This window comes from Scyliorhinus canicula, chromosome 8 (assembly GCF_902713615.1).
Source record: "Scyliorhinus canicula chromosome 8, sScyCan1.1, whole genome shotgun sequence".
NCBI lineage: Eukaryota > Metazoa > Chordata > Chondrichthyes > Carcharhiniformes > Scyliorhinidae > Scyliorhinus > Scyliorhinus canicula.
In genome coordinates, this window is record NC_052153.1 from 19,090,725 (window position 1) to 19,108,234 (window position 17,510).

Below are 17,510 nucleotides of genomic sequence, written 5' to 3' on the forward strand. Positions count from 1 at the left end.
GAACGATTGTTTGTGCAGAGAAACTGCAGGGCGGATTTACAATGTATCTGAAACCTGAATTAGTTGACCAAAGAGTGATGACAGACCTCCCTGAGGTGCCTTGTATGAATGCACAGACACTGTCACAAAAGCAGTGAAGATTGCAGTGCTCCTCTTCCTTCATCAGGGTTGGCGTAGGCAATGTTGCCAGGATGTTTGCAGAAGCTGCACTACCTGAGGTCTGCTCACCAAACATCCTGTTGCAGTATTATCCCATGACAGAAAGGTCACTCCTGAGGCTGCCATCATGATATTAGTGTAAATACTCATTCAGAGACTGATGTTTTGCATTCTGATGTGGGGCTGACTCCATCTGATATTAAAACTCATATTTCACAGAATCTTACTGTAGAATCTCTGCAGTACAGAAGGATACCATTTGGCCCATCGAGTCTGCACTGATCCTCTGGAAGAGCACCCTCACCAGCACACGCCCCCCCCCCCCCCCCCCCCATCCCGCCCTTTCCTTGCAACCCTTTCACCCCACCTAATCTGCACATCCCTGGATACTAAGGGACAATTTAGCATGGTCAGTCCACCTAACCTGCACATCCTTAGGCTGTGGGAGGAAACCATGGCACCCGGAGGAAACCCACACAGACACAGGGAGAATGTGCAAACCCCATCGGACAATTACCCGAGGCTGGAATTGAACCTGGGCCCCTTGCTCTGTGAGACAGCAGTGCTAGCCATTGTGCATTTTAGATGTTCATTTAAATGTGCATTTTATAGCTTTGAAAATAGGCAAGTGTAGTTTAAACAGTAGTAGTTTAAAGTCAGCAATGAGAGGCTTTCAGGCATTATGGGAAAGTTAGTCGACACGTAGGCGCGATGGGTAAGGTGTCGCATACCTTGGGAACCCACCTAACCAATCACAGATTGTAAAAGTCGAATTTCTCTCACAGCTTTGTGCGAACAAAATAATAAAGAGATAGCAAACAGCAGGGAGGTAGCCTGCCGTGAGCCAGGAAGGTCACACGACAGTGATAAGGGGCCTTCTGTCCTGCATCCTCTGCCTCTAATTTAGTGATGTATCTGTAAGACATTGTGTTTATGCTTTAACTGCTTTGATGATGTGTGTGTGAGGCTCAGTGTTTTTTCTATGATCTAAAGATATAATTTGTACTACAAATCTTTGTACTGAGTGAGGAGCCCTTGGAAGGGCAGCATATGATGAATAAAGATCTTGATCATTGGAACTCTCACACCCAAGTGATTTGGGGCGGAATTCTCCGACCCCCCGCAGAGTCGGGGAATCGCTCGGGGCCGGCATAAATCCTGCCCCCGCCGTGGCCAGAATTCTCCGCAACCCGGGAATAACGTCCCGCTGATCAGCGTACACCCGCGGCGATTCTCCGGCCTGCAATGGGCAGAAGTCCCGCCGCTGACAGGCCAATCCCGCCGACGTGATTTAAACCACCACTGTGCCGGCGGGATTGGCGGCGTGAGCGGGCCCCCAGGGTCCTGGGGGGGGTGCGAGGCGATCGGACCCTGGGGGGGTGCCCCCACGGTGGCCTGGCCCGCGATTGGGGCCCACCGATTGGCAGGAGGGCCAGTGCCGTGGAGGCACTCTTTTTCTTCCGCCGCCGCCACGGCCTTCACCATGGCGGAGGCGGAAGAGACCCCCTCCACCGCGCATGCGCCGGTGGTGACGTCAGCGGCCGCTGCGCTCCGGCGCATGGGCGGACCGGTGACGGCCTTTCGGCCTGCCCCGACGCCGTAGCGCCAAAGGCCGTTGGTGCCAGTTTTGCCGCCATCAGCGGAGCGGGAGCCACTCTGGCGCGGGCCTAGCCCCTAAAGGTGCGGAAAAAAAGTGGTTGGCGCCACTCCGCTATGCCGGGACCCCCTCGCCCAGCCGGGTAGGGGAGAATTTCACCCTTGATCTTTTAAACCACAACAATCCACATGACGAGGAGGATCGCAATGAAGGTGGTTACTTAGAGCCAGGATGGAAGGCAGACATCAAAGAGGCAACTTGTCATCCTCCTACTGGAACCTGATAGATATAAGTATGTCATGTGCACACCTGCCTTGCCTGGTCCATGCTATGACGTCTTCCACTGGAGACACCATATCCTCACCCTCATCCAGATTAGCCCTCTAGGCATCGTCCTCATCCAAGATGTACAGCTCCTCCATCTCTCTTTCTAGTGATACACCTACCTTTTGCAGGTCATGTAAAGCACAGCAAACCATTATAATGCATGGGACCAACTGGGAAATGTGCTGTCGTGCGCCACCAGAGCTGGTCTAGATGTCAGAAACACATCTTCAGGATGCCAATGGTCTGCTCAATCAATGAGCCTGTTGCAGTGTCAGTAGAATTTTACTTCTCCTCAGAGGCACTTTGTGGCTGTCGAATGGGTATCGTCAGCCACACCTTTTGCAGGTGGCATTTGTCACTGAGGAGAAAACCCTGCATTCATCGAGGGTCCTCGAATATCTGTGGCAGCTGGGAATGAAGCAAATGTTCGAGTCTTGGGAGTTTCCACGGTATCTCACACAAACTTGCACAACCTGCTTCAGTGCTTGCTGACCAGCTGCACATTGAGAGGGTGGAACCCCATCCCATTAATAAATTGCAGTGGCTACTGCCATGGAGCTCTTAAAGCCACATGAGTTCTTCGATGGCATCCTGCACCTTTAGGAATCCTGAGATCGTTTCAAATCCTGCTGCTCTCGCAGCCTGACTGTCCGCATTTCGGGAGAATTGTGTGCCTTCCTAAAGAGGTCTGTAACCTCCCAGACGCATTTATGAGTAGATCCATTGGAGCCCTGTAATGTGCCACCCACAAAGGCGTTCAGATATGATTGGCCTGGATGGTCTTTGTCTTGGAATTAACCATGACTGGGAAAGGGAAAAGACGTCACACAGAGTAGGACAAGCTGTTAGGAGGTGGAGTGGGAAGGAAAGGGCTCTCAGGCACAATTGTCTTACAGCAACCTCAGCAATGACCTATAATTGAGATGTCACTTCACGAAACAGCTTCGCTTCAGAGGTCATGAATGAAACATGCCAATGCTGCAGCCACAGATACAACTTCAAAGAACATCAAAAACCCACATTCCCTGAGGATGCCGAGGTGACTGTGATTCTGGACATTGGTGCATTTGGTTCCTTCCAGGTTGTTGCTGCAAGAGAAGCAACATTTCACTGTTTGCAGTGCTCAGATTCTGCGGGTCTAGAGCGCTTGAGAGGCATTTACCCAATGGATGGAGCACAAGTGGTGGAAGACTGCTGACCTTCAAAGGAAGAGATTGCAGGAAGCCTTCGGCAGGCAACATCAAACAGCTTTGGGTCGAAGAAGCCCAATTTCCACTATAATTTCCCCATCCGCCATATCTGTCAACGACTGAAAGAGCTGTGTAAGATCTAACAAGCGTGGTCTTCTTTTCAAATCCCTCAATTATTGTTCTTGCATATGATAATTTAGCCATTTGTTCCCATGTAACTCCTACCCTAGTCCTACTAAGTGTTGAATGCCATGGGATTGTTTTTGCTACCTAAGAAAGCCTTGGGACTTTGCTGTAGTGCATCTGATAGATAGTATATAGTAGGCTAGTGATCCAGTGAGTGGATGTTCAACTAATGGATGAGGGACCAATCATAAAGAATGCGTTGGTCTGAATGGTGTCATTCAGTAGTCATTCAGGAAAGTGGAGAATAATCTTTCACATTTCTAACCTGTACCTTTTGGATAGTAAAAAGGCTTTGAAAAATATTTCAAGATACTTCACAGAAGTGTAATTGAAGGACTGGATTGCAGACCAATCAAGGAGGCATTAAAAGGAGTAACAAAATATTTCCAAATGGATTTGTATTAATGAGGGACTTAAAGGAGAAGGGGAAGATGCAGAGGTGGAAAAACAAGAGGGGAAGAATTCGAAAGCACATTCCCAAATTTAACTTGATGAAATTGCTGCTCATCTAAACCAGTCAAGGGCCCTGCATTAATCTCAGCACTATTAATGTTTAATATTGCTGTCTATAAATCAGCAGCCTAGGTTTCGTTGAACCTTTTTTCTGCCGATACTTGCACTTTCAAAAGCTGCAACTGCCATTGCAGAAACCCCTCCCTCTTGACCTCATTTGCTGTTTCTGCCTGTCAGCACTTACAGTGTGGTAAGGTTCCCCATTGATATTCAAAGTTCTTGCTAATAGAATGCATCAACCTGCTTCCATCCTTCTTGCACTCAGATGTCAAGCAGAGGGAGGGTGGCATCAGGAGAAGACAACCAATCCAGTGTCATGTGAGAGTACCTTTAAGAAATGGATGTTTAAGCAATGTACCTTTAAGAAAATAGTGATGTCAGAGAGTGGGTGGAGCTGAGCTCAGTTCGGCCATTTTGAGGTTAGTTCTGAGTTTTAGTTTCAGTTTGAGGCAGCACCTTGGGTGTGACTGTGAGCTGCATGACGAAAAGCAAGGTGCTGGAGCTGATATATCTCTGCCATCCAACAGAAAATATATATTAACTTTAGCCTGGTGTGTTACTGTTTTTGTGAAGGTGAAGTCTTTTGGATGTGTAAAGGAACAGTTTGCAGGATTGGGTAGTGTTGTATTATTTTCGGGGTTATCTTTGAAGTAAGGGGTGTCAAGAGATCCAATGTTTATTTAAAAGGTTAATTTGAGTTCATGGAATAAACATTGTTTTGTTTTAAAAACCACGTGTCCATAATTGTAATACTACACCTGGGGAACAAGCCGTGTGCTTCAAAAGCAACAATCCATTAAAGGTGGGGGTTGGTTGAACTCCATGAGACATTTTGGGGTTCTGAAAGCACCTCTCCCATAACAAGAGGAGGAAATAAATCTTGCCACACTGCAACCACTGCCATCTACAAAGGTCCACGGCATCATTGGGCAAATAATGTCACTGGGCTAGTAATTCAGCAGTCCCAGTTAATGCTTTGGATACATGGGTTCAAATCCCCACAACAGTTTTGAAATTTGAATTCAATTTCAACAAAATCTGGAATTGTATGTTGGTCTCAATAATGGTGATCATGAAATATCACCAATTGTCGTAAAAACCCAACCGGTGCAACTGATGCCGTTCAGGGAAGGAAATCTGCCATCCTTAACTGCCCTGACCCCACAGCAATGTGGTTGACCCCTAAATTCCCTCTGATATGCACTAGCACGTCACACAGTTCAAGGGTAATAAGGGATGGGCAACAAATGCTGACTTAGCCAGAGACACGCACATCCCACAGATGAACATTTTTTTTTTAATCCTGGAAGAACATCTCTCATATTCCCCAGAAATTAAATCTACACCAGACAATGTGGATGCCCTCTTCTGGCATCACCTCGCCATCTCTGCATTTCTTTTAACAAATATCGCTGTCCTGCCGAACCTTACCATGTGATTGGGAAATAATTCAAAAATTACCGCAGTGGGAATCCTGGCCCAATATCTTCAGAACTTTCCTTTTTACATTTTGATACTAAATGACTGACGGCGCCCCTTCCCTTTCCGTAATATTTTCTAGTCTTTCCAAAACCGCCCCTACTCAAGTAGCTGGGATGCAAAAATGCATCTAGAATGCTTGTGGCTGAACTTGAGAAGATACCCAGCTTAGCATAAGCTATTTTAGAAACAACACACTTCAAATGCATTGCACATTACCTCTTCAAGTTGTTGGAATTGAACCGTCTTGAACTCCTCCAGGGTGTATGTGTGTCCTCTTTCAATATTACAAAGAGCCATGTCGCCAATGCGGTAACACATGTCACTGATGTTGAGAAGAGCAGGCCTCAGTGACTTTAAGGAAGAAAAGCAGAAGGTACTTTATTAAAAGGCCATAATGAAATCAGCAACCACTGTTTTAAGGTTTTGTATATATGCTGGACCTGCTTAATGAGATTGCTTTGCTGGGCATTTAGCAAGATTTACTTCACTTATTTTCAACATAGTAAATGAACTAAACATTCCAGTGAAAGGTATCAAGCAATTAATTTTATGCACTGCCAGAAAAATACAAGGCCGTATTTTCCAGCCCTCCTGCGACATATATTCCGACAACGGAAGTGGCCCACCTTTGGCAAGTGGTGGAATTTTCTGGTTTTGTCGATATCTATGGGGTTTTGGGTGTCCAGCACCCTCCACCACCGGGGAACGTGCCGTAGGAGGCCGCCATTGGCGGAGCCAGAAGATCACACTGGTGGGAAGGGCCAGGAATTGAACCTGGGCGAGCCATGAACACAAAATAGTCACTAATGAATACAATAAAGAATTCAGCGGAAACTTCTGTACTCAGAGAATGGCAATGAGGCACAGTAGCACAGTGAGTGGCACTGTTGCTTCACAGTGCAAGGGTCCCAGGTTCAATTCCCAGCTTGGATCACTGTTTGTGCGGAATCTGTATGTTGTCCCTGTGTCTGCGTGAGTTTCCTCCAGGTGCTCCGGTTTCCTCCCACACATCCCAAAGGACATGCTTGTTAGGTGAATTGGACATTCTGAATTCTCCCTCTGTGTACCCAAACAGGCGTGGAGTGTGGCGAATAGGGGATTTTCACCATAACTTCATTGCAGTAATGTAAGCCTACTTGTGACAATAATAAAGATTATTATAATGTGGTTCTCACTAACACATGGAGTGTTTGAGGCAAATAACATAAATGCATTTAAGGGGAAGTTAGAGATGTACAAGAGGGTGAAAGGAGACTGAGGATATGTTGACAGGCTGCGATGAAGTAGATGGGGAAAGAGCACAAAGTGCCAGAGGGCAGCATGGTGACACAGTGGTTAGCACTGCTGCCTCACAGCTCCAGGGTCCCAGGTTCAATTCCGGCCTCGGGTTACTGTTTGTGCGGAGTCGGCAAGGTCTCCCCGTGTCTGCGTGGGTTTCCTCTGGGTGGCTCCGGTTTCCTCCCACTGTCCAAAGAAGTGCAGGTTAGGTGGATTGGCCATGCTAAAGATTGCCCTCAGTGTCTGAAAGGTTAGGTGGGGTTACTGGGATAGGATGGAGGTGTAGGCTTAAGTAGGGTGCTCTTTCCAAAGGCTGGTGCAGACTCGATGGGCCGAATGGCCTCCATCTGCACTGTAAATTCTATAATTCTGCGATTCTCAGAATTCTATGATTTTATGGGCTGAATAACCTGCTTTTCTAATTCTATGCAATTCAGTGTAATACAATGGCCAATACTGATAAGACCACTGCGGTACTTAACATCTCAACTTGCACTGAGAATATGTCGACTACAAAAACGTAGAAAAAGAAATGAAGTAGAAACACTGTATAAACAGCTTGACTTAATACTCACTGAGTTCACTATGAAAAGGTTGTCCTGCAATGCTCTGCGACAGACGGTGATCTTCTTGGAACGTACGTTTTTTCGCCAGACCGTAAAAGCCTTCCACTTGCGAAAAAGTGCAAACACTGGAATCCGAATTAGTTGCTTATGATACAAATATTCTTGTTCCCAGCGGTCCAGTTCTATAAAGTTAATGTCTTCATTGTTCATGTGGAGAACACCATCCTGGCTGATGGTATAATAGTCATTCTGGTTGATATCCTCAAAGGCAACAACACTTAAAAAAAAAATGCATTAGGTTCAGCATGATAATATTAGCAACTGACTCTTTGTTTCACATTGCAGAGCTCAGTAATTATTATTTACATTGGTCATAGTAAAAATCATGCTGTAGAGTAAATACAAATTTGCAAGTGCGCAGCAACTCCATCAACACTGAAGAAGGGTAGGGTAAATTCTCTGAGGGAACTCTGAACCAGAACTCCAAAACATTCATCTGTACTTCACGCCCGGGTAGTGATCGACCTGCTGTGCACCTTGAGGATGTTTAGTCTTCTTTGACATTCTGTTCAAAACTATACTCGTGTTTTTACAAATTTACATTTCCTGCCTTTAAGGTGCCGTTCTGACATAAGTTCATAAGATATAAGAACAGAATTATGCCATTCTGCCCATCTGTTCCGCCATTCTATCATGGCTGATATGTTCCTCATCTGCCACCTACAATGTTACAGGTCAAGAGCTGGATTGCGAAATCAGTCAGAGCATCTCCTCCCTACATAGTCGCCTCTTAGGCCTCTGACCGTACTGGTTCTCAGGGGATACAGAAAAGTCCTTCCACAATTTGCATGAGAGTTTAGAATAAGTTCAGAAACATAATGAAACTCAGCCAAATCATGAGTAAAATAGCAATTCGCTAAAACCTATTTTTCTGATGCAGCTATTTATGGCAATGTTGCGAAACCCAAATTCAACTTACAAATGCCCATTTTGTTCCTACATAGTAGGCCTTGAGACTTCTGAATTTTGCATCATGATCTGGACCAGCAATGCGCGGATGAACTATACTGTCTTGCGACATGTCTGAAAAACGATTCAGCTCCCTTTTATAAAGATTTAAAATCTATCCCAGTTAAACACCTCAAATGCAAAATCCAGGTGCAAATGCATGAATCTTGCATTACACATACGCAGTCTAGCTGTATTAGTTCTTCAGTGATCTAACTAACAGTCTTCAAGGGAGTGCAGGAGGCTTCTCAAAATCATGATGGCAAGCCATTTTCAGTACTTAGTGAGCCTAGGAGAAAGCTGGACTTCTCTTCCCGCACATGTAAAAAGCCCCAGTCCATTGTCACATTGGTGCCTTAGGGCACTCCCTACTAGTTTGCTTTTCGTGAAAGCTGGTCAATTTCCCACCCTCCTGGCCGGTGAGTTGCACCGGGGCAATCTGGTACCCGTAGTTCACCAGTGGTATTTCATTGAGCTATTACAGTCCCAGAGCAGACCACCAAAGTGGCTAGGATACTGGACCAAAACCCCAATATTTTAGTTTATTTGAAAGACTGTGCGGAAAGAATGATTCACTCCAGGAGTGATTGCATGAAGAAATAATGCTTGGTTATTTTAAAAACAAAACTTATTATAATTTCAGTATTAAACTACTTCATACCCAAAAAGGACAGCTTACAATTGACACCTTAAACACTCTACTCAACTTCCCATTAAACAAGAAAAGAAACATGCAGCTCTCAATTTATCTTTTGGTGGGAGAATTGTGGACTCAGCGTCAGGCAGATCAGAATTCAACTCCTCTCTCCAAGGCTTTCTCCAGAAAACTGCCTCTCTCCACAGCTTCTCAAAATATCTCCTTGCCTTCCTTGGCTCCACCCAGCAATAACCTCATCTCCCCTAGCTGCAAAGCACAACATCTCCCAAGGGACTTGCCCAGGCAAACAATGGTCCATTAGTCTAGACTGAAAAACACATTCCTTGTCAATTACACCTTCTGGCTGCTAAAAACACCCAGGCCATGCAAAACAAAAGTCTTTTTTCAAAAAACATGACCATTGTAGTCAATCACATTCTAACCCAAGGTTTTTTAAACCTTAATAGGTTTATAATCCAATTTTCCTAAAATCTTCCAATTGTCATTTTGTCCAGGGCCAGATGTGAGACTGATATGGACCGTATTGAAATGACCAAATTTGATGGCAGCATTTTCTAATTTTTTGACTAAGTATCAACTTAGGCAGGAAAAGCAGGGTGCAGCCCATTGGCTTCACTGACGGATGTTCATTCCATATTTTTTGACACGGAGTCAAAAAAAAATCAAGGGGGAAAGTCCTACGATGTCACGCTGGAGCCACCAATAACCTCGGCTCTTGACAGATTGGGTCTCCATTTTTAAAGGATGTCCCAAGGTCAAAAAGATAATGGACATGATTTCATGATCGCAAGAGCGCGGCGAAGCCGTTAGATCGCAGGCGAGGCTAAAACGAGAACTGAGCTCGGCGGCGATTGGTCAGCGATCTAACCAGCCCACCCCATTGGTGGAATCAGGAACCCACCATAGCATGGCAAGAGATCAATAATAAACTCTTAAGCCCCCTATCTAACAGCCTACTGTGATCTAATCACCTCCCCAGCAAGTGGCCATGCAGGCGCCGATTCGTACACCTTTTTAAAAAAGAGAAGCTGGCTGCATGGCTGCTGCGGGAATCCAAGGAGGTGAGTTGCCAACTTCTCTCCCGGGCAATGAGACCGGGGACATTGTGGTTGCTGCCCGGTGCTTGGAGGGGTGTGAGGGAGTCCCCCGGGGGGCCAATTTCGGTCGTCATGGCCCTCCATCAGTTGTGGAGGACACATGGCCTGGATTGAGTTGGAAGAAATGGGTGTCTCATCGCCCACGGATGTGCCATGCCAACCCCTGGATTGTGTGTTCCCGTTCCGGGGTCAACCCTAGCCTATGTCTGTCTGTCCCACCAACCACCATAACTCCCATTGACTGTGGACGCCTCTGATCCGTAGCAGAATCCTATTGCTAATTCGGAATTAGCAATAGTAAGTGATCGCTTCACAGCTCCCATGTAGATTTCCACGTGTAGGCGTGCCATATAGCATGTGGGAGTTATTGCCGAGCATCCCAATCATACCGTGATGCCTGGAGACTGTGCTTCAACACTGTGGGAGGCAACAGTACGGATCTGAACACTCAGGGGCTGGGCCCCAGCACCAGGGACACATCGGCGACCAGAGGGTGAGTGTGTGCACCCGGGAGGGCACCTGCACCCGGTCTATGTAACATTAGGTGCAGGTGTCTGGGGTATAGGGTGTGGGGTCTGGTTAGCAGGGGCCCCCACTGCGGCTGTAGTTGCATGGGCAGGGCAGCTTGGATGACAGGGGATATTTGGGTGAGGGTAGAAATGGAAGAATGGATGATCCCGAGGTGGACGACACCACTGGTTATCTGACTCATACTCTCTCCAATTCCTTACAGATATTACACGGGGTGGATGATATCTTGGACCCCGCGGAAGCTGCCCTCATGGTTTTGCTAGCAGGCCAGGTGGACAGACGCCGGAGAAGGCGGCAGCAGCAGCGTCGACAGTGTCTCGAGGCAGCGGCCCATGTGCAGGGCCCCGCCCCAAACTCTGAGGACACAGCCGCCCACCAGGCCAGGGAGGGACCCAGAGGTGGAGGCCAGCGACAGCCCAGGGTGTACAGTCGTTGCTGGTCTTTCAAGCAAATGATGGACTGCGTGTGCTGCAGGAGGCTCCGGCTCATCAAGGAGACGGTGCAGCAACTGATGTCCTTGCGGACTTGGCACCACGCAGAGAAGGAAAATACCCGCTCCCGGTGGCTCTGAATGTCTAGGCCTCGGGATCATTCCAGGGCTCAATGGGGACATGTATGGCATCTAACAAGCTGCAGCCCACAATGCGTGAGGTCACGTATGCTCTGTTTGCCGGGCAGGAACTATGTAAACTTTGGCATGTACCAGGCCCAACAGGCCCTGCAGCAGGTTTCTCAGCCATCCTCAGGACACCCCAGATCCAGGGGGTAGTACATGGCACGCATGCCACCTTGGCACTCACCGGGCCATCAGGGAGTGCACTACATCATTAGGAGAGTGTTACACTCCCTGAATGTTCAGCTCATGTGCAACCACCACATGAGGATCATGCACGTGTGCGCACACTTCCCAGGGAGTGTGCACGACAGCTACATCCTGGGACAGTCGACATTCCCGGCCTCTTCGAGGACTACCCCATGGTTGCCTGTTGGCTCTTGGGGATAAGAACCTGGCTAATGATGCCAATACTGAGACCGGACACCGATGCAGAGACCGATATAATAAGGTCCACGTGGCCACACAGGCTGTCATTGAGCGGTGCATCAGCATCCTCGGTTCCGATGCCTTGACTGCTCTGGTGGTGCTCTGCAGTACACCCCACAGACAGTCACCCGCTTTGTAGTGGTCTGTTGTCCCCTCCACAACTTGGCACAGCAGCGGAACGACGTGCTGGATGTGGAGGTGGGGGGGGGGGGGGGTAGAAGGTGGAGGGGAGGAACATGTGGCACCCTCCGAGGAGTCTCCAGACCAGGAAGGGCTGGAAGGCGAGGCCGGGGAGGACCCACAGAGCTTACTGGAGGATGGAGGACAAGCGGCAAAGGCGAGGGTTCGGCCAGCGGGGAGGATCAGGGAGGCCCTCATCTTCATAAATGACACGGCCTCATCCGTCATTCCACCTCCCCTTCCCACCCCCATTCCTCACCCTTCCCCCTCTCCATCCCTTCCACTTCCTTCGCCCTCCCTCCCCCATTCCTCAGGCTTCCCTCTCCCCACACTCTCCATTCCCCCCCTCCCCTCTTGCTTACTCCTCCTCTACTACCCCATTGCCACACCCCACCCACACTGTTCCATCCTCCAAGGCCCTGCGTAACATAACGCCAGGGCGAAGGATCTGTGTCGGCATTGTCAGCGGGTCACCGTGAAGGGCAATGGGGTGATTATAACTCACTGAGAGCCGAGGGCTGGTGCTCGTCAATCAGTCTGACTCCTGCCTACCACTGACTGCTCACACAGACCCATCACCTGCGGTGTGACTGGGTAGTTGGGGGGGAAGTGTGTGAAGAGAGACAACCAGAACTTCCATATCTAAGGATTGGGGCAGCGGATCGGTACTCAGCTTGCATTGCAGAATAAAGTGCCAGAGGCTTCATATTTCACAAGTGCAACAATTTTTATTGCTATACATATATGTCCCTGAATCCCGTGAAGGTGCCACCCACTCTCCCCATCCCCCCCCCAATCCCCCTCATTGCACGTGTCACTAGTGAGGGTGACCATCTTGAACCAGTTCACTTACTGGGGCATCATTATCATAGAATTTTCAGTGCTGAAGAGGCCATTCGGCCCATCGAGTCTGCACCGGCCCTCGGAAAGAGCACCCTACCCACGCCCACACCTCCACCCACCCCATAACTCAGTAACCCCACCCAATCTTTTTTTTTAAATATATTTAGTGTACCCAACTCATTTTTTCCAATTAAGGGGAAATTTATTGTGGCCAATCCACCTAACCTGCACATCTTTGGGTTGTGGGGGTGAAACCCACGCAGACAAGGGGAGAATGCGCAAACTCCACACGGACAGTGACCCAGGGCCGGGATCGAACCCGGGACCTCAGCGCCGCAGTCCCAGTGCTAACCACTGTGCCACATGCCACCCACCCAACCATTTTTTGAACATGAAGGGCAATTTATCATGGCCAATCCACCTAACCTGCACATCCTTGGAGTGTGGGAGGAAACCGGAGCACCCGGAGGAAACCCACGCAGAGACAGGGAGAATGTGCAGACTCCGCACAGACAGTGACCCAAGCCGGGATTCGAACCTGGGACCCTGGAGCTGTGAAGCAACTGTGCTAACCACTGTGCTACCACGCTGCCCTTCATTCTGAAGGTGATTGATATAATCTTCGGATCATCAATCCAGTGCTTGTGATAATGAAACTCATTTGTTCTTGCCACCCCGAGCTTCCCTATTTCTCCTGAATGTTTCAAATGGAGTTTGGACAAGTTAGGAACATGATTGTTCTGTTGAAGGACTTCAGCCTTTCGATGTCAAATGCAGAGTTTCGAACCTGGTCGTGATACTGCTGAAATCTTCACTCTATGTCTGGAATTATATTAGCTCTGCTGTTATTTCTGCTATTTACGTTGGCCATTCTCCATATTACCCACAGTTCTCTGGTTGTCAAATATAACATTGAGTTGTAAATTCTGCTTCAACAAAGAAATTTGTATTTTCAGCCGTCGGCTCCTGAGCAGCTCTGCTAGTGAAAATCTGTCACCTAAGGGTGTAGCTCTAATAATTCAGCAAGGCTAAATTCCACACTTTTGACCGTCATCGGTATCTTTTTTTTCCAATTAAGAGACAATTTAGCATGGCCAATCCACCGACCCTGCACATGTTTGGGTTGTGGGGGTGAGACCCGCGCAGACAAAAGGAGAATGTGCAAACTCCACACCAACAGTGACCCCGGGGATGGGAGTAAACCGCAGTGAGGCAGCAGTGCTAACTAGTGCGTCACTATGCCGCCCAGTCATCAGCACCTTAATGGTTTTCACCGTTCTTTCAGCCGCTCCATTGGCCTGAGTGAAGAGGAGGATAACAGGAGTAAGCTCATATTCTTCAGTAAATTTTCCCTGTCCCCATGCAAAGTTGTATACTGGCAACCCATCAGCTGAAGTCTGAAACATTGCATGCATGGAGGCATTTTAACAATCTCGGTGGAATTCAAAAGGGTAATTAATGGTTTATGGTGTGTCTCAATTTGAAATGGCAATCCCATCAAATAACCAGAGCATCTCCAAGGCCTGGATGACCCTCAATGCTTCTTTCTCCATAGTTTATGTATTTCTCTATAGTATCTGGTTCTCTCAATGCCCTGGAAGCAAAGTAGGCTGGCTTTCTGTTACCATCATTCTGGACCTGAATGAGTATGGCTCCAAGGCCTGATGGGATGCATCATTGGTCATCACAGAGGACAATCAGGACATAAGAACTAGGAGCAGGAGTAGGTCATCTGGCCCTTCGAGCCTGCTCCGCCATTCAATGAGATCATGGCTGATCTTTTGTGGAATCAGCTCCATGGTCCCATAACCCATAACCCTTTATTCCTTTACTGTTCAAAAAACTATCTATCTTTATCTTGAAAACATTTAATGAAGGAGCCTCAACTGCTTCATGGGCAGGGAGTTCCATAGGTTCACAACCCTTTGGGTAAAGAAGTTGGTTCGAAACTCAGTTCTACATGTACTTACCCTTATTTGAGGCTATGCCCCCTAGTTCTTTTTTCACCTGCCAGTGGAAACAACCTCCCCACATCTATCCTATCTACTCCCTTCATAATTTTATATGTTTCTAAATGATTCCCCCTGCATCCTTCTAAATTCCACGAGTGCAGTCTCAGTCTACTCAACCTCTCCTCGTAATCCAACCCCTCAACTCTGGGATTAACCTAATAAATCTCCTCTGCACACCCTCTGGCGCCAGTACGTCCTTTCTCAGGTAAGGAGACCAAAACTGAGCACAATACTCCAGGTGTGGCCTCAGTAACACCTTATACAATTGCAGCATAACCTCCCTAGTCTTAAACTCCATCCCTCTAGCGGTGAAGGACAAAACTCCATTTGCCTTCTTAATCACCTGTTGCACCTGTAAACCAACTTTTTGCGACTCATGCACTAGGACACCCAGGTCTCTCTGCATTGCAGCATATTTTAATATTTTATCATTTAAATAATAATCCCTTTTGCTGTTATTCTTACCAAAATGGATGACCTCACATTTGTCAACATTATATTCCATCTGCCAGACCCTAGATCATTCACTTAAACTATCCGAATCGCTCTGCAGACTTCCAGTATCCTCTGCACTTTTTGCTTTACCACTCATTTTAATGTCGTCTGCAAATTTGGACACATTGCACTTGATCCCCAACTCCAAATCTTCGATGCAAATTGTGAACAATTGTGAACCCAACACTGATCCCTGAGGGACACCACTAGCTACTGGTTGTCAACCAGAGAAACACCCATTAATTCCCCCTTCTTTGCTTTCTATTAATTAATCAATCCTTTGTCCATGCTACTATTTTAGCCTTAATGCCATGCATCTTTATCTTATGCAGCAACCTTTTGTGTGGCACCTTGTCAAAAGCTTTCTCGAAATCCAGATGTACCACATCCATTGACTCCTCATCTGGGATTATAACGAACCAACAGGTCTGAAGACATAAGTCCTTCATTTATTCTCTGAAATGTATTGGTTTGCCAATCCTCCAAAACCAATGTTGGCCTTTTCATTATAGGTCTCTCAAAGGTTCAGTAATTGTAGCTAATTCCACAATGAATTTACCAAACTGATTGACCATTCTGAGGAATTGCCCACTTTGGCTGTGGAAAGTCATTGATGGCATTCACTTTTTGAGGGTCCAACATTCTGCTCGTTCATTGTATGGTGTGTCTGTAGAATTTAATGATAGTTTTTGCAAGTTCATATTTGTCATTTAAGGTGAGACCTGCCATTTGAAATGCTTCCAGAAATTCACCTACTCTGCAATCTTGTTCCTTTTCTGTGACTCCATGGATAAGCATGTCATCCATCTGATAAATCACTCCCCGTGGTCCTTCCAGAATATTTCATATGGTTCACGAGAATATCTCCAGAGCTGAGGATATAATCTATAAAATTATATCCTCAGTTAAAACCAGTTAAAACAGAATTGTCAATAAATGTTGAAAACAGCCTGGCAGAGATACGTTTACCAAAATCTGCTATTAGCGTTGAGTTTAGTGAACTTGAAGCTGTTCGCATATTTTGCCAAGCTGTCATACACTGAGGGCATTACATAGAAACATTAAAAATAGGAGCAGGAGAAGGCCGTTCGGCCCTTCGGCACTGCTCCGCTATTCATTATGGTCATGGCTGAGATCATCCAATTCAGTAACCTGTCCCCGCTTTCCCCAATATCCTTCGATTTTTTTGCCCCAAAAGCCAGATCTAACTCCTTGAAAACATACCATTTTTTGGTCTCCACTAATTTCTGTGCTAACGAGTTTAACAGGCTCACCACTCTCTGAGTGAAAAAAATTCTCCTCATCTCTGTCCTAAATCTACCTGGTATCCTCAGACTGTGACCCCTGATTATGGACACTCCCACCATTGGGGACATCCTTCCTGCATCTACTCTGATAGTCCTATTAGAATTGTATAGGTTTCTATGAGATTCCCCCCTCATTCTTCTAAACACTAGAGAATATAATCCTAACCAACTCAATCTCTTCTCATACACTGGTCCAGCCATCCCACGAATCATTCTGTCATGCTGTTCTCTAACTTTTGCCAGCAATGGGTGTGGCACCCTACTGGGAGTGTATAGACATACACACATAGCATCTTCAAGCAATGTAATGTGATATTCATGCTTGAATTTACAAAACCCCTAGAAGAGCCGTGGGAATTCTTTGCAGAAATCTGTCCCGTTGTCTTATCGGACTGCATCCATATTTTTCAGAATCTTAGTTCCATACATGCATTTCTTTTTAGTAAAGAAATGCTTAGATTTTGCAGAATATAAAGGGTATCTGTAACCTCTCACCCCTCGTGGCGAAAGTGTAGCAATTACCTGATCTTTCACTTGAAGGTCTGTACCACCTGGACTTTGCAATTTAATGCTCAATTGTTGGATGTTTACTACTTCAAGCCATTCCAAATGATCAGCCAGTATTGTAATGCGGTCTCTAGTGTCAAGTTTGAAGTTCGTTTTAAAGTCTTTAACTTCCAACATAACTGACCAAAGTTCTTGTTCTTGACTTTTTACTTCTGCTCGGAAATAAGGAATCTCATTGCCTTCCTTATTGCCAATTTCTTGAATTGTCTGCATTTCGTAGACATTTGCTCGCTTTCTTCCTTTAAATTATTTTTTTTTAACATTTACAGAACTGCTTGAAGTGTCCTGCCTTTACACATTGGAAACATTTTTGAACCCTTTGCTGGCTAATCTTGACTTCTGTACTGCTTTTTAGCACTGTAGCATAAACATTTCAAGATGGCTGCTCTGGGGCTTCTGGCCCTTCGGCCATTTTGGAAGGTTTTTTGAAGGTGCATATGCCGCCTTCGGGCCTACCCAACTGATAGACTCG

General features: G+C 46.7%; 1 protein-coding gene across 2 annotated transcripts in view; it reads right to left on the reverse strand.

Annotated features, from left to right (window-relative positions):
- dnah6 (dynein, axonemal, heavy chain 6) overlaps positions 1 to 17,510 on the reverse strand; it is a 389,182-nt gene that overhangs the window by 331,348 nt on the left and 40,324 nt on the right. For both annotated transcript variants that reach the window (XM_038804236.1, XM_038804238.1), the window contains 2 exons: positions 7,308 to 7,575; positions 5,671 to 5,805 (listed from right to left, as the gene is read on the reverse strand). In XM_038804236.1, coding sequence (XP_038660164.1) covers positions 5,671 to 5,805; positions 7,308 to 7,575 — 403 coding nt within the window. The remainder of the gene's footprint in view (positions 1 to 5,670; positions 5,806 to 7,307; positions 7,576 to 17,510) is intronic.